We start from the raw sequence: 27775 nt of genomic DNA, 5'->3' as shown, positions 1-27775 counted from the left end.
TCCTCAGCTCACTCTGTCTAATGACTTGTGGCATTTCACGGATCTGGCTGTCATGACATGTGGTTAGCAGGTTATCAGATCTAGAATGATAGTTAAAATCATGTCATAAGGGTAAACATGCAGCAACAAGAGCAGGAACCTAGAAGGTTTATAGATTATGGGTCTCAGAGAATATGGGGATCTAAGGTCTGCGATCTGTAAGTACGATAAATTGTTAACCAATGAAATCACTGCATAGCCTATATAGTTGGAAATGCATCACACTCAAGTTGACCATAATGCTGCTTTAAGGAATGGAGCTAGCAATAGACACAGATGGTGAGTCTCACTGCATAAAGAACAATCTTTTGGCACAAGGACCAGTATCGACACATCTTAGCTGGCCTATATCATGCAGACCCCCATCTGTCACGAATGAGGCATACTAATTTTGTCATATGAACATTGATTTTAAACTATTGCTGGAGTGAGGAAATGACCTGTTAAACAGATCAGCCGTGGCTGGAAAAAACATTTATATACTAACAGACAGTGCTTGTGGAGACAAAGGACCATTCCCTGACACATTCAACCCACAATGGACTTTGATCACCAGACACTGAAGGTGAGGAAGCTCACATTCAGGATGACTGCCAAAATCCACAAACAGACATGGTCAAACCAGCTAGTCATATGACAGAGTTCTGATGAAGGGTCACTGACCTGAAACGTTAACTCTGCTTCTCTCTCCACAGATGTTGCCAGATCTGCTGAGTATTTTCAGCATTTCTGGTTTGTGTTTCAGATTTCCAGCATCTGCAGTATTTTGCTTTTATTTTAGTCATATGACTAACCTGCTGGGCAACCTGAGTTTTTTTGAATTGTACAGACAGTTTCAGAGAGAGTCTGTTTGCTCCTGGACTAAGAAGACCTCTCCTATCTGCTCCCATCTCTTTCTCGCAAGCCTCTGGACCTACTGAAGACACGTGAACCTCAAAAGAGAAAAGTCTCCTACATTGAACAAGGTTTAAGAAGAATACTGGGCCCCAATGAAAAGGACTCTACAGCGAGCTCAAAGAACAGTAACCAAAACTATCTTCAGATATTGCGTCAAACTTTTCCACTTTATTTCTTCTGCTCTTTTCTGTCTCTATCTGCATGTGTGCATCGTGTATGCATTCTAGCATGGGCGCATCGCGTATCCGTAGGTGTTAACCGAATTAGAGTTTAAGTTTAATTAAGTTCAACCTTTTTTCTTTAAACCTAAGAAAACCTGTTTGGCTGGTTTCTTTGCCTTACAACTGGAAAGCAGTGAATAAGGATTCACTAAGGGGGAGCTAAAAAACGGTGTGTTTAAAAATAATCCTGTCACGGTAAGACCAAGTGAAGGCTGAGCGCGAATCCTAGACCCCTTTCTCACCTGGTCGTAACACCTATTCGCAGCTAAATAAGCCTTAATTAGATGGTGATTGCATGATCTGAAGTACAGCATGATCATATTTTGACTGACTATATTTTGTGTGGATCTGTACCTGGGTTATCTTTTTTCCTCAAACATTTTTGTAGAGTTGGATGACTGATAGCACCAGGAGAAGTGATTTAGTTTGTCGCTTACACAACAGTCTCTGGCCAATCATCAATAGGGTAGCAGTGGGGGGGGGGGGGGGGGGGATGGGGTGGTGGCACAGGTAGCTTCTACTATCGTAAAAAACAGATTGGAATTGACTTGGCTTGACTGTGGTTTTGCCTCATCATGAAGTGGTTTGCAGTTGACTTAAACTGATTGATACAGACCTGTTGCTTAGTTTCCATAACTGCTGTGCGACAGTCGATTAGATCAAATGCTCTGGCTGGTTCTCTCAACTTCTCTAAGGACTGCATGGTACAAAATATTAGACAAACATCATTCCGCAATCTGCATTTTGATTTCAAAACCTGCAACAGCGAAATTACAAAAGGTCACAGATCTGAAATGTTAACTCTGTGTCTCTCTCCACAGATGTTGCCAGACCTGTTGAGTATTTCAGTATTATCTGTTTTTATTCCAGCAAAATTACAATTTGTTTTTTGTTAATGTATGTGTGTGTGAGAAATACCTACAGATTTATTCTTATGTTGTGCAGCCCATCAAAATATCATTGATTCATATGTTTACTTTGGAGTCAAATGATCAGTTAAAGAATTCTTACCCTTATTACAGTCTGTCCAATTTCCAACATTAGATAGCATGTTACATATAGTGGCAAATTTTCTTTCACATAAAGCAAAAGCATAACTCTTTTTTACATAATATTATTGATATCAATATCTGACATGGTATTTTCAAACAATTTCATGCATTTCTCTCACCTTGAGGGAACTGAAGTAGGATCATTTTATAAGTTGAAGGGCTGTATACAGCACTCCTGAAGCCCTATTATTTGTAGAATTGCTTTGAGAAATTGATAGTTATAGATATTTGGGTTACATTGGATCTGTGGTTATTGACACACTGCAGTTATACAGGCCTTAAATTGAATCCTACCGGTGAACTGCGGAAGCAACTCGCAATCTTTGGGCCACGGGAATGTCAGCCAACTGGTATGCCAGTGGCAGCTGCAGGGAGTGAGATTGAGGGAGGGAAGAGCCCAGGCCAGTGGTTCACAGTATTTGTGCAGAGCCAGGAGCAGAGCACCCCTCTCCTTTCGTCCCCACAAAAATATAAATGTAAAACATTTTTGTGGCCATTTCCTAAGTATCCAACGATGGTCTCTTTTAGCACATGCTCCAAAACGTGTGTCTCTCAAAATTGAAATTTGGCTTGTAACTGTATCATTTAGGAGCCTGATTTGCCTGGGTTATAGGCAGGTGCTCCAACTGCTCAGACATATGTCAGCCCCATATTTTCCATTCACCTAAAATAAACAAATGACCTGCTCCTGTAAAATTCAGAATTACTTTTAACAAAGGGACTCAGTTGCACAAGGTAGTGCATAGCTTTGGTTGGGTGCAGTGATTGAACTGGTGGTGGGAGTGGAAAATTATGCTTAAGAGAAATTTAAGAGGAAGTGAGACAATTAAAACAGAATGTCAGAATAGGTGGTTGAAGATTCTGAAAGCCTTTGAAAAAACTGAAGCACATCTGAATCCATTGGAAGCCTTTGCCAAGACTGAAGGGAGAAGAGAGTAAGAACTGAGGCAAAAAATGAAGGGACAAGAAAGCCAAGATGCAGCGACAAGTTTGTAGGCAAGCATCTGAGTCGTGTAGAACGGAATTAGCATCAAATGTCCTGCCTGAACCCCTGAAGTATTAAAGAGATTGATATGCAGGTAAAGTAACACCAACCCTCAGTACAGCACACAAAGTGACCTGCTGAATGTGGTACCGACCTCAGGGCTACCATCCCACAGCTCCTACTGTCACTTATATAGCTATATGGGGGTGAATGTTACAAGAAATAAGTCAGAAAGTTTGCCTGTGCCCCACAATCTTATTTATATGAGCTGGATTGGGTTCCTGGCAGTCCTTAAAGGGGTCTGGAAGGATAAAGGGCTTTTTGGAAGGATAATTAAGATACAGAATATTTGTAGCAGATTTGAGGTGGTAGTCTGTAAGAATCCATTTCGTTTTGTTTGCCAAAATGGGTTGTAATTTCGAGGAAAATTGAGAGCAGTCTCTCAATCTGCTACACCGGGGTCAACAACCTTAATAACAATAACAACCATTTAAAAGATTTAGTCAAAAATGCAATATCTTAAGAGCCACAATGCTGTTACTCAAATGCCAATAATAATGAAAAACAAGTCAGACACATTTATGGATTTCTATGCAATACCTTTTTACTGACGCCCATAAATGTACATGATGTAATAATATCAAACAGGATATTTGAATATCACTGTTTTAAAGAATTATACAAAAAAGTTATTGAATGATACTTTCTCACAAGTACAATGTTAATAAAAGCTTTTAAAAAATGAAATAAGCCATTTCATTACCATCAATGATTGCGAGTGACTCGTGTGATTGGCTAGCGGGCGATATATAAGCCATTAACGTGATGGTGCACGACCCCATTTTGCTTGGCAAAACGGTGCAACTGTAACTTATGACTTTTGATCCAAGCAAGCTTTTGACAGAATTTCATATTTTTGCAATTAAACATTTCACAAGTTCTAACTGTTACCTGTTAAAACATCCATCACCAAGGAGATTTTTAAATATCTGATATTCTTTTTGAATTAGAAACATATTTAGATAACAATTTTCTAAAAATTGATAATGAGAAAAAATGGGTTCGTTCAATCAAGGTTGGGAGCTGCACAAGTCCTTAATGAGCTGAAGCTGCAGGTTGCCAACTCCTGTACTTGATTGTGCAGCCCCGACTAAAATGATAACGGATTATTTGGTGACAGTCATATGACCATCTTCTTCAGTTAAAAATGCATAATACTTCCAAAGAGTGCATTGTAGCATCAATTCATTATTAGCTTGAAATAGTAGTTTAAAATCTGGAGATTTTTGTAACTATTAATTAATTACCTCTAGATTTAACTATTCACAGCAAAAGCCTTGTGTACTGGCACCAACCTGGGCTCAAAGCAGCTGTTAAGGGGACTCTGAAGCATTCATTATTAGCCTGCATCCAGTTTTGAAAAAAACTCATTAAACAGTGCTAAAATATACGTAATCAAATTGGAGTGGAGCACTAAGAACTTCACAAATAAATATCTTAATTTCAGACACACTGGGCAGGATTTTGGGTCAAGACTCCGACGTCCGGGTCAAATGGGGGTCCTGGCCCCGCACTGTGTCAGGAGCAGTTACACGGCAGTGATTTTCTCTGAATTGGCCAATTAGTAGACAGAGGGCATGCTCGCTGTCTAATTAAGGATGGTGGGCGGGCTCTCAAAGCTGGAGGGTCAACAGGAGGCCCTCCATCACAGAAGGAGCTTCAACCTGCCATTGCAGATAAGGGAGGGAGAGGGTGCCTCCATCTTGAGGTGCGCTCTCTGCAATTTTGAAAAATCTAACAAAAAATGGCCACGGTTGCTGGGCCACCATTGTGGCTATGGCCAGGTAGGTGGGGAGGACCTCAAAGCCTGTCTGGAGTGCTGGCCACCAGGCTGCTGCCAGGAGGCCACCTCCAGCAACTGGCTTGTTCCCGATGCCATGGGGAGCCCACAGGTTGACTGGAAAATTCCCGTTGGGGTCTGATAATTGGCCTTAATTGGCCTTTAACTTACCTTAATTGCCTACCCACTGCTTGAAGAAAAAGGCCCAAAGGTGGGATGGTGCTGACAAGCTGGTATGCTGGCTGGTGACACAAAATAATGCGCCCGCCTGCCTCTGGACTTGGGATGAAAATTCTGCCCACTATGTATGAAGTGGCAGACAAACTAAAAAAAAGCAAACTATTTTTTAACATTAGCAGCTATGGGATGATATGTTTCTGATAAGAAAGCTAGTACAGAAGAGAAAATAGTGCAAGTTAACTTGAGAGCCCCCATTCTATGCCTGAAATACAGGCCTGTACAAAAGATAATAATTCTGTTTCTAACAAAATCATGAGTAAAGTTAATGACAAGTGCTGTCCTGGCAAGTGCACTGTTGACAGATTTGTTCAGTTCAGTGCCAGATTATAAAGACGATATCACTTCAAATCATTGCACCAAACTCGTTTTTGTAATTATAACATCAAAAAGCAAATTGTTTACATCATATACTAGTTGATACTCATTTTTTTGGAAAGCTTATTACAGCATAGCCTGTTGCACGAGTGTTATAAATCATCAGTAGAGGTACACTGGCTTGCTTTTATTTTTAAAGGGACATTTAAAATTTGTAAGCTCCTTTGAGTTAATCTGATTTATGACACTTTTTTTAATCTACTTTTTGATCACCATCAAAGAACAAATCATAGATGCAAATCTGTGATGTTGCAGCTTTGAATCAAAAGTAACTTTTCTGATCAAACAGTAAAAATCTTCACAGTACTTATAGTATTTAGGCATTTTAGTTGTTTCTGGTGTTCATTTTTGATAGTGACAGCAGCATTATTTCAGTAATACAGTGGCATCTGGCTTGTGAAAAACCTGCAAACACTTTAATTAATTGCAGAGAGATTACATGGTCTTCCAACCGTGTAGTTTGTCATCAGTGCACATTACAGATTTATATTAATGTATCACCACAGTGTCAGTAATCATTTAAACAGGATAAGAAATGATGCCAAACAGTAAAGCTGTATTGCCATACATCAACAATGATGTTCGAAATATTTTACCTCAAAAGCCACTTTAAACAGATCCCATTTTGTGCAGGTTTAGAATGCTGACATAAGAGTTTGCACATAACCTCCGACAGAGAACAGATAAGCAGAATTTAAATAAAATATATTGCTGTATTAATCAATTCAAATTCCCAAGCACTAAATAATCCATCTATATATTCATCACAGTACACTTGTGTGGAGGATTGCGACATATGTGCTTCCAGAAGTGTCCTCGTTGTCTAGGCGAGACTGGCTGGGATTTCATTTCAGTACAAAAAAAATAAAGAATGCAGTAAATGAACTCTTAACCTGCACAGGTTATGCAGCAGTTTGAACATTTGTTTCACACTATTTTAGCAGGCTTGAATCCCAATATTAATCCTAACAAAATGTGCAACTATTTTATTTATCAATTCTTAGGCCAGGAAGCTAAGTGAGCTGTTTTATAGAGAAGGTTAATTTTATGATAGAAATATATAATTACTTTCATGTTTATATGAAGTTATTCATTTCATACCATGAGCAAATCAGGCACTCTAAGGCAGGATGTGGGGAAGACCACTAAGAAGACTTTGTCAGCCTGCATCAGTTCGAACTTTAGGGGATGTAATTAATTCTGCCAGTTGTTTCAGCTTCAGTCAGCCTCAATGACTACTTCTCCCAACATGTTTTTTTATTTGTTCTTGGGATGTAGGCATCACTGGCAATGCCAGCATTTATTGCCTATCCTTAATTGCCCTTGCGGCACAGTGGTGCAGTGGTTAGCACCGCAGCCTCACAGCTCCAGCGACCCGGGTTCAGTTCTGGGTACTGCCTGTGTGGAGTTTGCAAGTTCTCCCTGTGTCTGCGTGGGTTTCTGCCGGTGCTCCGGTTTCCTCCCACAGCCAAAGACTTGCAGGTTGATAGGTAAATTGGCCATTGTAAATTGCCCCTAGTGTAGTTAGGTGGTAGGAGAATGGTGGGGAGGTAGTAGAGAATATGGGGTTAATGTAGGATTAGTATAAATGATTGGCTGTTGGTCGGCACAGACTCGGTGGGCCGAGGGGCCTGTTTCAGTGCTGTATCTCTAAATAAAAAAAAATAAGGTGGTCGTGAGCCTTCTTGAACCGCTGCAGTCCACGTAGTGTAGGTGCACTCACAGTGCTGTTAGGGAGGGGGTTCCAGGATTTTGACCCAGCAACAGTGAAGGAACAGTGATGTAGTTCCAAGTCAGGATGGTATGTGACTTGGAGAGGAACTTGGTGTTCCCATGCATCTGTTGCCCTTGTCCTTCAGCTGGTAGAGGTTGTGGGTTTGGAAGGTGATGCTGAAGGAGCCTTGGCGAGTCTGATAATGTAGTCATGAATCTCAATGGAGGCTGCTGTTATGGGATACTTCCTCTATTATAATTAGGAAAATAAAAATGGTTGCATTTAAACTTATCACCTTCTGATCATATCAAAGTATCTCAGAGTACTTCTCAACATTCACTGTAATATTGGCAAATACAGCCTGCAGTAACAAAGAAAAGAATGATCAGTTAATTGTTTCTGCAATGTCTCAGCTCATCTGCTGCTGAAACCATCACTCATGCCTTTGGTACCTCTAGATTTGACTATTCCTGGCTGGTCTCCCACATTCTACTCTCCGTAAATTTGAGGTGCTGCCCGTGTCTTAACTCACACCAAGTCCTGTTCCCCTATTACCACAGTGCTCGCCGACCTACATTGGCTCTTGATCAAGCAACATCTTGATTTTAAAATTCTCATCTTGATTTTAAAATTCTCATTCTTGTTTTCAAATCTCTCGATGGCCTCGCCCCTCCCTATCCCTCTAATCTCCTCCAGCCCCACAACCCTCCAAGATATCTGCACTCCTCTAATTCTGACCTCTTGCGTATCCCTGATTTTAATCACACCACTATTGGTTGCCTAGGCCCCAAGCTTTGGAATATCCCCCTTACACCTCTCTGCCTCGCTTTCCTCCTTTAAGACACTCCTTAAAACCTAACTCTTTGACCAAACTGTTGGTCATCTGACCTAATATTTCCTTCTGTAGCTCAGCGTCATACTTTGTTTTATAATGCTTCTGTAAAACGCCTTGGCACGCTTTATTACGCTAAAGGTGCTATATAAATATGTGATTGTTAAGTTGTTGTTGTATGAGAGAGGAATTCTAGGCAGGAGACTGGGAGAACTCTCAGCTCTTCCTCATGGATCTTTAACATGTACATAAATCACTGGAACAGGCACACAAGACCTTGAATTAACACCTCTTCCAAAGAATGGTATTTCTGACGCTCCAGAATTACTGTTTAGGAGTATCAGCTCAGATTATAAACTCAGGCTATAACTTTCTGATCCAGACTACCTCCAAACTAACAAAGAGAATATTGTTGCTATTATTAACAACAGTATTCAATGTGTCAAGGGAAGTAACATATTTTGTAGACTTTTCCTGAAGTTCTTAATGATGTGCATGATGGCATCAAATTCTTGCATCCAACATAGTGCAGCAATCAGCCATCTGCAAACACTGTACTGACTTTTCTGATGTCCTCTCTGTCAGACTTCCCACATCTCTCCCCTCTACCTCAGGAGAACTACTCAGTGCTGAAACCTCAAGAAGTTAATGACTGTAAGCCTGAAATCTTTAATCTAATTTCTTCTAAAAATGAAAGATTATTCCATTAGTACTATCCCAATGGAGTTCATATCTAGTCCATTGGTTTCAATAAGGACAATAGTCTATCAATAAATGAGTCTCCACCATAGTAAAAATTGGTTGCAAATTAACTAAACCCAGTCCTTGTCCAATATTTCTGGTGGTGATGGTGGTTGGGGGACGGGCTGAGATAGGGCGGCACAGTGGCGCAGTGGTTAGCACCGCAGCCTCACAGCTCCAGGGACCCGGGTTCGATTCTGGGTACTGCCTGTGCGGAGTTTGCAAGTTCTCCCTGTGTCTGCGTGGGTTTTCTCCGGGTGCTCCGGTTTCCTCCCACAAGCCAAAAGACTTGCAGGTTGGTAGGTAAATTGGCCATTATAAATTGTCACTAGTATAGGTAGGTGGTAGGGAAATATAAGGTCAGGTGGGGATGTGGTAGGAATATGGGATTAGTGTAGGATTAGTATAAATGGGTGATTGATGTTCGGCACAGACTCGGTGGGCCGAAGGGCCTGTTTCAGTGCTGTATCTCTAATCTAATCTAAATCTAATCTAGAACATGTGTTCCTTCCTCACAACGTTTGGATTAAAACATATGTTTACCAGTTGCTGATTTACACCAAGGATATTGACTGAAGCTGTAAATCTGGACTTTTTTTCCCTCACATCTATCCATTGGTTTTATCTTGTGGTAATGTGCGTGGAATGAGGGAGGTATACAGGCATGCAGATTCCACTTTGGTGGAATCCCAATGCACCTTGACCGGACATGAGTTCTGGCCACTGCATTTGCCTTGCCTGATTCAGATCAATTTCATAGGCATAGGCTAATTTTTTTTTGATTTTAGGGAGATGGAAAATATGTGGCAAATAAAAAAGGCTCACTCTCCTCAAATGATTGACCTGTGATTGATTGTACAGTCTAAGGCACCCCCTTGATTTATAACTGGATGCCAACATGCACGGAAGTTCCCAGCAGCCAGTATTGCCCGGGCACTACTGATGGGAATTAAGTCAGATTATTTAATCCCATCACCTGCATGCCCACCTGTACTTGGGCAGATGTGCTGTATGTCCCAGTCACCTTTCGTGGAAAATCCTGGATGTGACAGTGGACAGCAGACAGTTGGCTTAGTGGCCGCAATTTTATGCCACCCCAGCAAGCCGGATGGTGGCGGTGGGTGGGGGGAGGTCTGGAGGGGTGGCGTAAAATTGAGTGGGAGGCTCCGCGAGGCCTTCCCAACCTGCTCCCGCCTCTGCCTCACTTTATGTGGGTTGGGGGTGGGGGGGGGGGGGGGGGGAAGGGGAGAAACGGACTGCCCCCCCCCCCAAGCCAATCAAAGCCCTTAAGTGGCTACTTAATGGCCACTTAAGGGCCTTCGCCCGCCTCTACGGGGATTTTACCCGTGGCAAGAGGGCGTCCTGGACACGTGAAAGGCTGCCCAGTGAAACCTGGCGGCCTCTCAGCAGAACGTGGGGCAGGGGCCCGGACAAATGGGCACATGGTGTCCATTTGAGGCCAACCCCACTTCCCCAACCACCCCCAGGACCCGTGACGCCCGCCCCCCCCTCCCTCCTTTCCCCACACACGATCACCCTTGCCTCGCCGGGACGTAATCCATCACACCAGTGAGGTAAACCAAACTCACTTGTAGTCCTCGCTCCATGTCCTCAGCTGGGCAGCAGTCCCAGCAGTGGCCACCGCTCCCGGTGGCGCTGCTGGGACTAAGACCTGCCAGCCTGATGAATGGACGGCAGCTCAATGAGGCAGGACTTCCTCCCTCCAGCGGGTGTAAGTCCTGCCTCAGAACACTTAAAGCCTGGGGTCCCGTAAAATGCGGGTCGGATCCCCGGGCCGTGCAGAAGTGGTTCGCCACCGACTTTTACGTTGGTGGCCACCTCCCATCCGCCCGACATAAAATCCAGACCAGTGATTCTGGAAGATGTTCCCACTGCACCACTCCAGCACTATGCTGGAGACCAGTTTAATTAAGTAGAAAATCCTTGCTTATGGTTTTTTGGGCATAATGGTGCAGTTCAATCATTGAAGCCTCTTTTTATAGCCTTGCCTGAAACTGTGCTGTGATCTTTGGAAAGATTCGAACTGACATTTTGATAGCTGCTACATTTTTTTTTGCATCTAGAACCTAATAAGAAAAAAAATTTCAATAAAAATATTGAATTAAAATATCAAATATTTGTCATTAGAATGATTGGTGTAAAAATAGATGCAGTCATGTCAAGATTTTTTAGATTTAGAGATACAGCACTGAAACAGGCCCTTCGGCCCACCGGGTCTGTGCCGACCATTAACCACCCATTTATACTAATCCTACACTGATCCCATATTCCTACCACATCCTCACCTGTCCCCTGTCCCTATATTCCCCTACCACCTAGCTATACTAGGGGCAATTTATAATGGCCAATTTACCTATCAACCTGCAAGTCTTTTGGCTGTGGGAGGAAACCGGAGCATCCAAAGGAAACCCACGCAGACACAGGGAGAACTTGCAAACTCTACACAGACAGTACCCAGAATTGAACCCGGGTCGCTGGAGCTGTGAGGCTGCGGTGCTAACCACTGCGCCACTGTGCCGCCCAAGACAAAAGCTTTCTCTGTTAATTTTGGAAATAGAACAAATGTACCTGATACCATTGATGGAAGGGGAAGAATGATGACGAAAGTCATGATATGTAGAGATATATATGTATATATATAAAATCAGAATGGAGCCTGCAGTCAGAGGTGTAGTGAAAAGTAATAGGGGAATCTATATCCATTTTGTTTGCCCTGAAATGTTATATATGGAAATGCAAACACAGAAACAAGCCTTTCAGCCAACCATCCTGTGTCAGTGTTTACCCTCCATGTGAGCACATAGTTCTAATGACATTTACTCACCCTGTTCCCATATCCCTTCAACCCTTTTTATTTCATCCACCTATCTAATCTTGAATATTAACATAGTTTCTGCTTCAACCACTAGTCATGGAAGTGAATTCAAAAGCCTGACAAGAAGTTACGAGGCAGGTAGCCAGTTAAGCTCATTAAGAGCCATGTTGAGGGCACTGAAAGGAGGGTGAGTAGGATTTTCCAGTCAGCCTCCAATTTCCCAAGGCAAGAGTGGAGCAGTTTAACTGACTGGAGGTGGACACCCTGCTGTAGGCCAATGGGGAGGGGGTGGGGGGGGGGGGGAGGGGGAGGGCATCACTCCAGCAGGCCTACAGGGCCTCCCTGCAGCCAAAGGCCGCCTTGCAGAGGGATTTTTTCCCCCACCCTCCACCCCACGCCCACAGTCGTGCCCTGGCTACTTTTTCTGCTTATTTAAATTTTTTTAAAGTTGGAGAGGGGGTGCCTCCATGTTGAAGCACCCTCTCAGTTACTTACCCTTTATTGCAACCTGCTATAAAGCCTGGCCTCCTGACCCGAACCAGACCAAACCCACCCATATGTGTCGGGTTCGGGTCGGGTTGCGTCTGTATTCGGCATCCAGCATTCGGGCTCGGGTCAGGTCGGGCTGGACTGTACCGTTTTGGTTCGTATAGTTTTCATTTTAATCTACGAGTTTTTCTGTTTCATTAATAGGTTGCTTATTTTCGGGTCGGGTCGGGTTTTAAAAAAAATTAAAGGACTCGGGCCCGGGTCGGGTTCAGGTTGGCTGTTGTCGGTCGGGACCAGGTCGGGTTTTAATTTTATACCCAAGCCAGGCTTTAACCTGCTACTCCTCTCAAGCAGGAGAGCCACTGATTGGCCCTCCAGTTTAGAGAGCCTGTCTGCACATTTAATTGGACAGGGAACCTGTCTCCATGCCAATTAAGGGGGCGCCTCCGTGAAAATCCCAGGTCAGTGACGGTTTCCCCCGGAAGCAGGTTCAGGACCAAGAAACAGTCCTAACTCCTGTTTCCCACCTCCAAAATTAGTCTTTTGTGTTTCCTGGAAAACATGCCTCTAGGTGAGGACAAGATCCTGCTGGGCTTTAGCTTTTCCAAGCTGAAACGTCGACATACTTAATTTGCAAGATTTAGGCTGCCGCACCAATAGAACTGTGCTTGAGCAAGTCAGCACTTTCAGGGAAGGACAGGATAAAATCAGACACTTGTGTGGGTTATTTTTCACATCCATGAAGTTGACTACAAGTTGTGTTTTTTCACCCAGCATTGTAGTGCTAGCTAAGAAGAATTTTATGTGATAACCAAATCTAAGACCATCACATGGAATTATCTTGCAAACTTACAACTGTTGGGCGAGCATTTCACTCTGCCACTCCTTGGCATGTAATGAACGCACATAACACAAAATTGTACCCTTCCAGTTCATCACTTTCCATCCATTACCTTTACTAAATAGAAAATCCCAAGATGGGAGGGTGTAATCTTGTGATATGTGCTTATGGCGTACACCAAGGAGAGGCATAGCACAATTGTTACCCTTAAGGCAACACCATTGATTTTTAAAAATCCAACAGCCATAAGCTATGCGGTCACTAAGGCTCTATGACTCTGCTATATAAATGGCCCTCTGATAACTGAAGGAGGAATTCCACATACAAATAAGAATATTATTAAACAGTGAAACAATGAAAAACACATTTGTTTATTCTCAGATTAAACTGATTTAAGGATTATAGAAGTGTCAAGTCTGCGATCCTTGACATTTTCTGTGGAAGTTTACAGATTTTTTTGATGTCTTGAAACAGAAAATAATTGCATAATTTGATAAAGACATTCAGAATTTAAAAAGTGAAATAACATTTTGATATAAGAACTGCCTGTGGTTCAATATCAAATACTGCTTATTAGCTGACTGGCTGTTTGTCCCATTAATTTCTATTCTTACCCATTAAAAATGGTTCACTGGACAAAGCAAATAGTTTTCCTGCTACATAAAATATCAGCCTTGGTTATTTGAAACTACATTTCAAGATTGATAAATACGTACATGAAGTAATTATTTATTTAGTTGGTCAATCCACAGCTACATTTATCTTAGAGACAATAACAGTCCTTATAAGTATAATCAGTTTTGTGTAAAATTAATGTTTTCATTAAGTGTTTTCTTAGACTGAGCTGCCGAATGAGTAATTACATGGACTGTGTTGCAAAGATTTACAAATAGTCTTTAATCCCCATTTCATACAATTCCAGATTTAATTGTGATATTTCTTTGGAAACTCATTATCCATCTCTCTCTATCTGTCCAAGTCCAACCCTACCATTATCCCATGTTTGTATTAAATCCAAACAACATATATGTATGTACTTTATACTGTTAAGAGTTTTCAGCATCAGTGTGTCTGACAACAAATGCTTGCCAATATATCAGAGCCCTCAATTATCAAAGATGGACTTGATGTCCTGTTGTAAATGTGCACGCATCACCATGATAAACAATACACGAACATGCTAAAAGCATTAGAAAATTTGTAACAAACACGGATCACGAAAAATCAGCCTGTCATCTTCAAATTATTGCATGCCTTGCCAGAGGCACTACCCAGGTGTTGCGACACACCCATATAGTAAAGATTAATAAGTACACAAAAAGTCATAACAGTTTGCTCATATCTCAGAAATACCTTGACTGTGAGCCTATCCTATTTAAAAAATTTTATCTGCAAACGAGTCCAATGAAACTTAGACTAACAGTGTTGGTATCAGATTTCCTTTTAAAGATTACAGAAACATGAAATAGTGTTGATGTGACTCTTCAAAAACGTTAACACTAAGTTCTGAAAAGGGAATGACATACGTAAGTGCATAAGTAATTAAAAGCATAAACTACTTCAGTGCAATACTTGAAATGAAACACGCTGCCCAAGATCTACGGTTTGCTATTTGTTTTACTTTTGCTGTGCCCCCCCACCACTTAAATCTGGGCTGATCAGCTCCATTTAATTTTCCTTGAACTGGAATAACAGGAAAATGCATTACATACTCCTCAACAACTTCTGATGCCAAAGCTGCTTCTAGGAGGTACACTTTGATAGCGAGCAAGGCATATTAAGTGCTAGTCAAGAATAATCATTCCCCTCTTGAGAAATCCCACCTTACTGCCTGACTATGAATTGCCAAATTTTTGCATTGGCGGACTCAGGTGTCACATTTGGCACAGAACCCATTATTAGAGCTGTTGGCTGGTACTTTAAACAGCATGTATAATGGAACCTTAGGTTTTGCACTGTTTTGGAAAAAAATTTAAATTACTTGACATGCAGGATATAATTAAGGCCAAATAAAATGTACACATTCTGTCCTTGTTCTGTTTTAAAATGTATTGCCAATACACCTTGTCCTTTTATCGAAGTATAATGGAAAACTTGAACCAGTATAAAGAAGCTAAGGGCAGTACATTCATGTAAAAACATTTTTCTTAAGAATTTACAAACAAGAAGATTTCTAAAAGGCAGTTACTTCCCCTCTTTATGTATTTGCTGCCCTAGGTTAGCGTTAACCAGTAATTTTACCATTTCTATCTCCAGCTAAAAAAAGGCCCTAATTTGTTCCCATTACTTTTCCCAAAAGCTCGTTAACTGGACAGTGTTGGTATTTTGGGGTATATACAAAGTGGGCTGGGTCTCCCAATTCAATTCTCGCCTCACGTTAACCAAGAATTTCAGCTGAGATCAGGAAACTCACCCATGTGGGGACTCTCTGGTTCCAACCTCTGTGGCACAGCAGGTTAGTGCAACAATCCACAATGCCACCAGGCTGCCTCGTTAATTTTTAATGTGTTATATTCTTAGCTCACATTTTCTACCTGCACATTCACCACAGGAAAACTGAGGTTTTGTCAGTTTGCTTAAATGGACGTCAAATATTACCTTCCATAAAACATCATGTTATGGTTTTGTTGACTGAAGTGTCTCCAGCTTTACTCAGTGTCAAAGGAGCCATTATTGCATCTTGTATCTTTTCCCAAAAAACATTACTTAACAAGAAAAATATGTCGATATTCTGTGAAAGCTTTCATTTATGACATCACATTGAGCTAACTGCTGCAAGCAGTGCTGTAAATAACCACTAAGAATATGGAACTGGGCTCCTTTTTTTTTTAGGAGAAAGGACCAATGTGTGTGCCAGTAGATGCAACTAGACTTTACACAGCCTCAAGTAAATTATGTTGTAGCAGTTTTTTTTTTCTATTTTATCTCCCTTCTATCCTAGTGACCCTTCCAGCCCAAAGCAATTACTACATCTGTTCACATAAATCATCTCTCAAATTTGTCAGACAGTTTTATTTACCTCTTTTATTTGGGGAAATTACAAAGATGACTGTGTTACAATTGCTCTCTGAAAATTGCTTTCACATATTACAACAGAGATGACTACACATTGGTGTTAACCTGAAACCAGTTATTGTTCTATGATAAACATCAATATGTAGATGCTTTTGGATCTCATGCTGTAATCAAGGATGGTATCCTCGTGGTAAGGCTGTAGCAAACTGATCAAAAACAGGTGTTAAGCCAAGTTAGTGTTCAGCTTCTAGCAGCTGTCAACTAATGATAGATTAGACAAATCTGATTGTTCTATCAAAACATGCATCTCGCATCTTGATCAGGTAGACTATTGAATTATGATTAATTCACATGAGTGTTGCTGACAGATAAGATGCCTTATCTGTCGATGTGAGGCAGTTGCTTGCCTGAAGCGAAAAGACACCAGAGCTGCTGGTAAAATAAAAAGTATCAAGCAATGTTCAGTTTGAAATTAATCACCTACATGCACCTCCTATTGTATCAAATCCATTTAACTGTGAGAAACCGATGATGACATACAAACAGATAATAGGAGGATAAGATTTCAAATATGTATAAAAAAACAAGTAGACAACAGTTTCAAAAGGACTTTTGATGGGTTTTTTTTATGCTGAAGTGAAGCGGTCTGAAACAGACTACATGAAAGGATCTACGATAAATGGAAAGAACTGAACTTTCTTCCAAGCACCTGCATTTCCTGTTCCTTACAAACTCAAAAACATCAAACTTTCGCCAAGTCTATTTACAGTAATTGTACAAGATAGTGGTAGGGGATTCTATGGTTAGAGGAACAGCTAGGCTTTTTTGTGATCGCAGATGTGATTCCAGGATGGTATGTTGCCTCCCTGGTGCAAGGGTCATGGATATCACCGAGCGGCCACAGAACATTCTGGAGGGCGAGGGTGCACAGCTGGAGGTCGTGGTCTACATTGGTACCAATGATATAGCAAGTAAGAGAGACAGGGTCCTGCAGGCTGAGTTTAGGGAGTTAGGACCACAAGGGTAGGAATCTCCGGATTACTCCCAAGGGCACGTGCCAGTGAGTATAGTAATAGGAAAATAAATCAGATGCATACATGGCTGGAAAGATGGTGCAGGAGGAAGGGCTTCAGGTTTCTGGGGCATTGGGACCGGTTCTGAGGAAGGTGGGACCTGTACAAGCCGGATAGACTGTACCTGAAGAGGACTGGGACAAATATCCTTGCAGGAAGGTTTGCTAGTGCTGTTGGGGATGGTTTGAACTAGCTTGGCAGGGGGATGGGAACCTGAGCACAGTCTTGGATAGGACAATTTCAGGGCAGGGAACAGGATGCAGAAAATTAGCAAAATTAGCGAATGACTCTGAAAAGCAGAAGAAGCAAAGGTTAAAAAGCGTGCAACCCAGGAATTTAGCAGTGTTAAAGGGTATTTATTTAAATGTAAGGTATATAGTAAATAAAGTTGATGAGCTGAGGACACAGATAGACACATGGTAACACGATATCATTGCTATAATGGAAACTTGGCTTAAAGAGGGGCAAGAATGGCAACTCAACATCCCTGGATATAGAGTTTTCAGGTGGGATAGAGAGGTAGATAAAAAAAGGAGGGGATGTAGTATTATTAGTTAGGGAGTCAACAACAGTTTTGAGGACGGATATATGCTAAATGAATCATCAAACAAGGCCATATAGGTGGAGCTCAGAAATAAAAAGTGGGCAGCTACATTACTGGAAGTGTACTATAGACCCCCAAATAGTGAGAGGGAGATTGAAGAACAAATACGTAGGCAGATTTCTGAGTGCAAAAACTTTAGGGCAATAATAGTTGGGGATTTCAACTACCCCAATATCAACTGGGATGCAAACAGTGTGAAGGGCATTGTCAGGCAAACCCCACCTGCCAAGACTGAGGCACACATTATTTCGCCACATGAACATTAAAACTTTAAAAATTGCAATCTCCGACTGGAAGATCATTTGCATAGTACCAGACAATGTGGAAACAAAAGGAGTCAATCCCTGTTCCTCCAATACACAGAAGTGGTCAGACCAGCTTTAGTCACATGGATAACTGGCTGTGACAGAGAAATTTGAACCTCCAACCAAGGATGTGAAGAGCCTGTTCCATATAAGGAACTAGTAACATGACTAACCTGCGGGGCAACCTAGGAGTTTGTTTGAATTTGAACTCCCACCAAAGGGATTTGAACTCAGAGAACGCTGTGTGCTCATGAACTGAGAAGATCTCCTCTGCCTGCCTGTCTCCTGTCTGCCTGCCTTCATCTCTTCCCATGGAACTGAATCTCTTGAAAACACGTGAAACTCAAAGAGAGAAGGGTTTGCCACGTGAACAAAGTTTTAAGAAGATTACTGGGCCCCAACTAATCACAAGATTATAGCTTCAATCAAGGACTACAGCGAGCTCGAGAAACAGTAACAAGATATTGCCTCAATCTGTTCTACTTATCTTTTCTATTCCTATCTGCGTGTTTATATCGCATTTGCATGCTAGCATGAGCGCGTCGTATGTCCGTAGGCATGAACCGTATTAGAGTTTAAGTTTTTAAGGTTTTAATAAATTTCCACTTTCTGCTTTAAACCAAAGAATGCCTGTTTGTGCTCAGTTATTTGCCTGATAATTGGAAACTGTGAACAAAGATTCACAAAGGGGGAGCTCAAAACACAGTGTGTTTAAAATTAAACCCTGTTACAATAAAACCAGATGAAGACAGCAACATTGCTCACCAGGTCGTAACAGACATAGAGGGGACAAAATTCTTGAACTGTGTTCAAGAGAACTTTTTTAGCCAGCATGTAACATGCCCAACGAGAGGGGGCGCAATTCTAGATTTAGTCTTCAGTAATGAAGCTAGGCAAGTGGATGAAGTAACAGTGGGTGACCATTTTGGAGATAGTGACCATAATACAGTTAGTTTTAACATCATCATGGAAAAGGACAAAGATAAAATAGAAGCAAAGGTTCTAAATTGGGGGAAGGCAAATTTTATGAAAACTGAGAGGTGACCTGGTGAATGTGGACTGGATACAGCTACTTGAAGGAAAATCAGTGGCAAACCAGTGGGGGGGCATTCAAGAGCGAAATACTACAGGCACAGTGTAGACATGTCCCCACAAAGATTAAGGGTGGTACTGCCAAATCTGCAGCCCCCTGGTTATCTAAAAGCTTACAGGGTAAGTTAAAGCAAAAAAAAGAAAGCTTATGATGATCACAAAAATCTTAATACTTTAGAAAGCCTAGAGGAATATAGAAAGTGCAGGGGTGAAGTAAAAAAGGAAATTAGAAAAGCAAAGAGAGGACTTGGAAAATTATTGACAGGTAAAATCAAGGAAAATCCGAAAATGTTTTATCAGTGCATTAAAAGCAAGAGGATAACTAAGGAAAGGGTAGGGCCTATCAGAGATGTACAAGGAACTTAAATGTGGATGCAGAAGATGTGGGCAGGGTTCTTAATGAGCTTTTTGTCTCTGTCTTCATAAAGGAGAGCGTTGGTGTAGACATTGTAGTTAAAGAGGAGTGTGAAATATTAGATTCGATAAGCATAATGAGAGAGGAAGTGCTTGAGGGGCTGACATCCCTGAAAGTGGATAAATTGCCAGGACCGGATGGATTGCATCCCAGGTTGTTAAAGGAAGCCAGGGAGGAAATAGCGAATGCGTTGAGGATCATCTTCAATTCCTCACTAGATACGGGCGAGGTACCAGATAATTGGAGGTCTGCGAACATTGTACCATTGTTTAAAAAGGGTGCGAGGGATAAGCCAGGTAATTATAGGCCGGTTAGTCTGACCTCGATGGTGGATAAATTGTTAGAATATATTCTGAGGGACAGGATAAACTGTCACTTATAAAGGCATGGATTAATAAGGGATAGTCAGCATGGATTTGTTAGGGGAAGGTCATGTCTCACTAACTTGATTGAGTTTTTTGAGGAAGTGACAAGGAGGATTGATGAGGGTAGTGCAGTGGATGTGGTTGACATGGATTTTAGTAAGGCATTTGAAAAGGTCCCGCATGGCAGACTGGTCAGTAAAATGAAAGCCCATGGATACAGGGGAATGTGGCAGGTTGGATCCAGAATTGGCTCAGGGACAGAAAACAAAGGGTAGTAGTCGACGGACGTTTTGGTAGATGGAAAGCGTTTTCCAGTGGTGTTCCACAGGGCTCAGTGTTGGGTCCCTTGCTGTCTGTGGTATATATTAATGATTTGGACTGAAATGTGGGAAGCATGATTGGGAAATTTGCTGATGACACAAAAATTGGCCGTGTTGTTAATAGTGAGGAGGAAAGCCGTGGACTCCAGAATGATATCAATGTTTTGGTTGAGTAGGCAGAAAAGTGGCAAATAGAATTCAATCCAGATAAGTGTGAGGTATTGCATTTGGGGAGGTCAAATAAAGTGAGGGAATACAATATAAACAGGAGGATATTGAGAGGGGTAGAAGAAATGTGAGACCTTGGAGTGCATGTTCACAGGTCCCTGAAGGTGGCAGGGCAGGTGCATAGAGTGGTGAAGAAGGCATATGGATTGCTTTCCTTTATTGCCCGAAGTAAAGAGTACAAAAGCAGGGATGTGATGCTGGCACTGTATAGAGCATTGGTTAGGTCACAGCTGGAGTATTGCGTGTGGTTCTGGTCACCACATTACAGAAAGGACATAATTGCTCTGGTGTGTTTCGAGGAGATTTACAAGAATGTTGCCAGGGCTTGAAGGTTGCAGCTATGAGGAAAGATTGGATAGGCTAGGGTTGTTTCCCTGGAACTGACGAGGTTGAGGGGTGACTTGATTGAGGTGTACAGAATTATGAGGGGCCTAGATAGATTGGACAGGAAGGACCTGTTTCCCCTGGCGGGGAGGTCAGTTACCAGGGGACACAGATTTAAGGTGATTGGTAGAAGGATTAGTGGGGACATGAGGAGAAACATTTTCACCCAGAGGGTGGTGGATGTCTGGAATTCGCTGCCAGGAATGGTGGTGGAGGCAGAAACCCTCAATTCTTTTAAAAGTTACCTGGACATGCACCTGAGGTGCTGTAACCTGCAAGGCTATGGAGCAAGTTTGGGCGGATAGTTTTTTTCAGCCAGCGCAGACACGATGGGCTGAATGGCCTCCTTCCATGCTGTACTTTTTCTATGGTTCTATGAAGGTTTACACCAGCCTCAACTATTAGCTAACATTAGATGGCTGTCAGGTTTTGGGCAAACACGAATTGTACACTCAACCAGACATATAAAATTAGGTTTATATTCAAGACTCTTTACTAGCTGATTTCTCAAAGGTTGCAGTGACTAACCTACTCACATATATGCTCCAATCTCTTTTTTTCTGATAATGTTATGACAGCTTAATCACTTCCAGTCTGTGAGAAAATGGGAAAGATAATCAAACAGTACTAAGTATTTGCAAAATTTACATGAGAATCAATAAAGCCTTCTTTCTTCGAAATAGCTCAGGATGAGAAACTGCTACTAATTAACTTATTGTAACCTTAATACTTTACAAAAACGCTAATGTATTGTAATTGCATTTTTGACCAACAAGTGTTAACCTTTCCACGACTTACTTTTGCAGCTTTAATCGATTCAGTACTGCTGCCAAGGTCAAGGAGCTGACTAACTCCTTTCATGGCCTCTATGGCTTCTACTCATGGGGATAAAATGTTTTAAATGGAGTATATTCCAGAAACATCAATATATGATTACTGCAATGATTTGTATTGATCCCAGCAATGGAGTACAGCAAGCTTTATCACAATATGAATTATGACACATCTACCATCAAATATCTTTTTCCTTAATATATTTTGATGGTTTATGTGATGTAATATATGCAAAGTAATGATACCTTATGATAATTTACCCACATCTCCTCCTCAGAAAATGCAAATCAGTTCTCTATTCAAAGCCAAGCTAAAGAAAAACAAGACAAGTATTTGAATTCACATATGAACTGTCTTTTAAAAACAACAATTTAATTAGCTAATCTGACAAAGTTGTGTTCACTATACAGTCTGTATACTTTTATGCACAGGATCCTGCAGCTTAACTTTGGGATTTGAGTATTGAATTCTGTGGGTGGGATGCAGAAACATCTAGTTAGAAATCATTTGATTAAAGACAATTAGCCAGAATTTAATGTCGAAGCAGTGGCCCCACCCACCTGATGAAAAGTTGAGGGAGAGCCCACCTCTTCTGGGCCTGAAAGCCACGCCTCCAAGAGCTGCCACCCAATCAGAAGGTGGGCAGTTCTTCAGGCCCAGCAACGGCACCGGGAATGGTGGCCATTGCTGGGACTTCACCCAGCAAGAAGGGGAAAGATGGACATTGCCCTTTACAGAGGTAAGTGATGGTTGGGCCTCGCCAGGGACAACTGGTCTGGTGGTGGGATGGAGCCGGGAAACCGGCACACCGGTCAACGGCGTGAATTTTTGAGCTCACCCACTTCCGTGTCTGCCCTCTTCGGGGCCTAAAAATTCTGTCCATTAGATGATGATGATGGCTAATTCTTTGAAGAAAAGGATCAAGGGAATATACTGCTCTATGGGTGCTGGCGCACTTGCTGGTGGCTAAACAGTCCAATTCTGGACCTGTAGGCTCTTAAACATTTGGGGCACAAGGAGCCTGGGCAGAAGCAGCTTCCTTCCGTTTTCAACGTTTCTCTCCTACAGCTTCGCATCTTAAGGACTCAAACCTGGCGTAGCACTCCTGATTATTGAGTGCCAGTTGTTCCTGTCAGCAGCTTCCTGCTCCCACATCCGTTGTTCAATGTCAGCGAAGGAGAGTTGTTTCTACAGCTGGTCCTTGAAACATTTTCACGGAGCACCTCGAATCCACTTCCCATGGCACAGTTCTCCATACAGCTCTGCTTTTGGCATTCTGGTGCACTCCATGCGTGACACATGCCCTGTCCAGTGCAGCTGTCGTTGTAGGAGAATGTTCTCAGTGCTGTGTAAATTCACTCTTCTAAGGACTTCAATATTTGTATTGTAGTCCTGCCATTTGATATTCATGATGGAGCACAAGCAGTGTTGATGGTAGCTTAATTTGTTTACTGTACAGGACACAAGATTCTGAGCCATACAAGAGGGTAGCAATAACAACAGCTATGTACACCTTGAAATTTTTCCAAACTGATTTAGAGAGGTGACCAAAAGAGCTGTTGGATTTAGGCAAGCTATTGTCAATGTCTTTACTGATGGATGATGATGATGCCCATCAGAACTGTGTAAAAAAAAAGAGGAGGAATTGCATTTTTAAACAGAATTATTTCAATAGAAATTCTATGGTTATCTTTATTTTAATTTGCCTATATATTAAGTTGTTGTATTTCAAAGGAAGTCATTGTATGGAGCATTTTGAAATGCTTTGATAAAGCGAGACATAGATGCAAGTATTACTGTGTAATTACCAGTAAAATTAACATAAGACTGTGTTGCGAATCATTTTCATCAGCTTGATCTTTTTACAAAAATCAAAATCAAAGTTCTATGTTACTTGGTAATTCATGTGCATACAGTGAACAAAGATTTATAAAATTTGCCATGATTTATTGAAGCCGACTATACAATGTTTCAAAATGGAAATCAATAAACAATATTACTTGATGAGTTTCACATTTCCTACCTAAATATAGCATCAATTTAAATCAAAATTATTTCTCATCCCGATCTAATACACAAAACGGTATAGATTATATTTTGTTGCAGCTGCGTGTAAAAAATAAATTAGGATTTGTTTTTAAAATTAAATGTTATGAAAAAGTTAACACAGCTTGCTAAATTATATCTGGTGTGTAACTGAATCATACAGATCAGGAAGATCATGCTTTTGGTTCTTGGTTTGCACTGATTGAGTTGATCTCTGCTGTGATGGCAATAGGGGTATTTTAATTGGCCTCAATGTCGCTAGGCTACACAGCTGAAAAATCAGCAAGGGTTTTCACTCCTGACAATTATTCAATGACCTCCCTGCTGGACTACTGCAGAAGTGAGTGCAGGATTGGGATCAGCTGTGATACCCCCACCATTCAATAGCTTACCAACAGTCACTGTCTGGGCTAATACTTGACCAATGAGATTTGGGCAGAATGCTTAAAGGTAGCCGGCACATGTGAAATCTACATTGACAGGAGTGTCCTCCTTCAGTAGAGGAGGGAACACAGATAACAAGAGTATAACATACTGGGTAAATTCCTTAAGAACTTTCCAATGGGTATATTGTCAATCTTGATCTGAAAAACCAATGACCACTGTCACAATAGATCAAATGTAAAATTAGTTAATGCAATGCGACCATAGTTTTTCATCATACTTTGATGATACTTCAAGTAAGTTTAATGTGATTGTGTTTTATTCTTGTATTATTTTCCCCTATACTTTAGGGGATTGGAAACTATATCCATTTGTAAATCAACTGCTTACGTGTCTCATTTTATTTTACTCTATGTTCTCTGTGGGTGGCTTGGAAGGAACATCAGTGCCACAGAATATAGAGAGTCACTGCAAGTGATTAAGCCTTTTCAATTTATCTAACTGGAGAGTCAAACTCACATCTTTCTTTAATATTTAATAATTGGGGTTTAGGAACAAACTGGCAGGGCCAAATAGTTTTAAGATATCTGTGACAGAATAATCCAGGAAAATATTGCTAATACCCATTTATCCTGACGTCATTTCCCCCTAAACAATTATTGCATTGTAAAAGACATACATTATCAATGAGAATTTTATTAAGGCCATCTTCTGCTCCACTGCTGTAACTTCAGTAGAAAGCCCCTTTACAAGTACAAACAAGGTTTCCACTGAAGTTATGAGTGTGAAGCTGGACTTAGCACATTGAGAACACCGGTATTTTGATTATTTTGTGAAGAATATTTTTAGTGGATTGGTGTGTTACTATTAAAATTGCCGATAGATGTATCAGAGGGTAAGTCTCAGGTTGTAATTGCAATTTATTCCAATTATCTCAAGGATTTAATAGCACAAGATAGTGTGTCACGTACCAGCAAGTGTATAATTTATCATTTGTTGGTTTTTCTTCATGTGGTCCTGCAGTATTCCAATGTATAATCTTGTTGTATACATTTCCCAATGGTGCAACAAAACGTTCAGCAAATGCTGACTAGAACAAACTAAAAAGCAGTGCTATTGACAACCCGTCAGCTTTGCAGTAATGAACACTCTGTCTGTACTTTCACCTTATAAACTAACAGCTCTGAATTACGATATGGCAGAAGAGGGACCAGTTGCCACATTTATTACACTATCAATGCTGTTGCAAATGGAGTAATTCGAAGGTCAACAGGCAAGTCTGTGGATCTTGAATGTAAGAACAAGACTTGAGGACCGGGCAGCACTGCATCTTATAGAAGTGACAATTTTAATTTTGCTCAGTTATAAGTAACAATTTTGTACTCAGAACCACTTTTATTGGATTATACTTCACTTCTTTGCCTCATCCTTCATTCAAAGTGCTCTATACTGTAAATTATCAGACTTTTCTTTTTCTAATTCATCAACTAAGGCTGTCACTTGAAATTATTAAGTTTTAATCTTATGACCACTTTTCAAAATGATCGTAATGAAGTTTTTGGTGCAATTTAACACTCACAAAGTGAGAGCTTCCACTTTGGTTAGAAGTATAATTTAGAAGTGTAAATCCATATTCCGCTTCATGTCCTCCCTAACTCTGCTATCATTTAACTTTCCCTGAAGCTTGAAATGTGTGAATGAAGTGCCCAGGAGTTACAGGAAATTCAATTAATATTGTGTAAAGATATGGACAGGCAACTAAAACTTAGCGGCCAAGAGTTTCTACTTTGGGTGCAGTCAACGGTCTGGGTGCAAATTGTGCTTAATATTGCGCTAGTTCTTAGAAGTTCTTTTTGCTCAAGCTTCTGCTCAAAACTATTTGCATATCTGCAAACGTAAAGTCTTCCATCAACCAGCATAATTGGGTGCATTTTAGAACAATTTAAAAAAACTGTTTGCATTAAAAAAAATTCCATGAGGTTTATGACAAAGATAAACATTTCTAATCATAGCATCTAGTCCATCACCTGTGAGTACATAATTTTGAATAACTGAAAATGACTTAAAAAGACTATAATCATTTACTAGTTACATCGGTGTAGTCAATTTCTTAGTAAATTTTTAAAAATTAAAAGCTTTTAAAATGTGCATATCAGGGTCCTTGCACCTACAAAAATGCCTAATTTTAAGAGCCTCTTTCAAAGCCTGCAAAAGGGTGCAATTAGCCAAAATGTACAATGGTGATTAATTCAGTCTGGGGGCATGGCTAGTTTTGTGGGTGGAGCCAGCTTCAGTGCAAAGTTTTTTAGTGTCAAAGATCACAAAAGCTCTATTTGCACTCGAAGTAATTTGCACTTGAAATTCCTCATCTTTTGTGCTGGTTTGGTCAATTTTGGGTGACCTTTTTGAACAGGAACTCCAGGCCAGCATGTCAACAAACCTCCTGTCAGGTTAAGAGGTATTCATTGAACCATAAAATAGATTATAGAAGTGGTTTCAAACAGCTCTAATATTACCAAATAGTGGCACGGAATTTGCAGTTGTAATGATGGCAAAACTGTCAGCACTAACTATCTTTACTGTGTAGAATTAACAACAGCTTCTGGGTCTGCATATTAGCAGTTAAACATGGAAATCCAGAAGTTGCTGTCAGTAACATCCTGTCCTACATAGGGTACCCTGTTGATGTGACACAAACTTCAACTTATTATGCACTATTCTTGCTGTAAAAACCACTGAAAATGTGAAGTCTTGTTCGATCAGGAGTAACTGAGTTTTTAATAGCATACCAAGTCAGAATTACTGAATAATCTTTCTGGCCCCGAAAAGCTAATTTTATTAGTGTGGAGTCTCATTCCCTCAGAATAAAATTTAAAATTGCATGACTGTTAAAATCATGAAAATTACTTTTTTTTTTACAGTTTTTGATATTTCAGCTTCTTCCTTAGGTCCATGTGTATGCCTTGAGCTCTATTTTGCTTTCTGTACAATGGTCAAAATGTGAATTATAATTCCTGCTTTCTATTTCCTGCTTTGTCGGCTGTGAAAATTCTTCAATCGGATTGCTTGCTGCTTGCACTGTTGCTAGAAGCCACAAATGGTGCCAAATTCAAGGTCACAGCAGAATACAGGAAATCCATGCTTAAGGGCCCACTAAATCTTAGTGAACAGCTTTTTTACAGATCAATAGCTAGTGCCCTTCCTTTGCCGCTGACCGCAAAATCTGGGCCATTGTACCTTTTAAATAGTGTCTGATTTCACTGATAGCACTTTCCCGCTTTTTGATTTCAAATGTTAAAATGTTTTAAATACTACAAGGAGGTGAAAATATGGATACATTTGGAATTTTATAGTTGTCAAAGCACCTTTCCATAGGCTAATGAAAGCAATAGTGAATCAACATGCAACACATTATTCCTGAACCAAATAAAGGAAGTGAAGCTTTATGTCTTTAGGATGTGATTATGATAACAAGGTTCTGGCATGGAACTGCTGCCTTTCTACATGTGACTTATGTGGAGTTTTTTTTTATTCACTTACAGATATGGACGTCACTGGCAAAACCAGCATTTATTGTCCATCCCACACAACTGAGTGACTTGCTCGGC

The 27775-nt window shown here is 40.8% G+C and overlaps 1 protein-coding gene across 10 annotated transcripts in view; it reads right to left on the bottom strand.

Annotated features, from left to right (window-relative positions):
* Positions 1–27775, bottom strand: part of fto (FTO alpha-ketoglutarate dependent dioxygenase) — a 465612-nt gene that overhangs the window by 123052 nt on the left and 314785 nt on the right. For 2 of the 10 annotated variants that reach the window (XM_068049472.1, XM_068049467.1), the window contains one exon: positions 21440–21497. The exons of 3 other annotated variants lie outside the window; for them this stretch is intronic. In XM_068049472.1, the coding sequence (XP_067905573.1) occupies positions 21483–21497 (15 nt within the window). In that variant the 3' untranslated portion in view covers positions 21440–21482. Of the gene's footprint in view, positions 1–16156; positions 16550–21439; positions 21498–21982; positions 22048–22128; positions 23359–27775 lie in introns of those variants that run through there. 5 more of the 10 variants (XR_010976712.1, XM_068049469.1, XM_068049468.1 and 2 more) reach the window with 5 other exon arrangements.

This window comes from Heterodontus francisci, chromosome 17 (genome assembly GCF_036365525.1).
Source record: "Heterodontus francisci isolate sHetFra1 chromosome 17, sHetFra1.hap1, whole genome shotgun sequence".
NCBI classification, from domain to species: Eukaryota; Metazoa; Chordata; class Chondrichthyes; order Heterodontiformes; family Heterodontidae; genus Heterodontus; species Heterodontus francisci.
The sequence above is the reverse complement of the archived record's forward strand: the minus strand, read 5'-3'. Positions and strand labels throughout refer to the sequence as shown.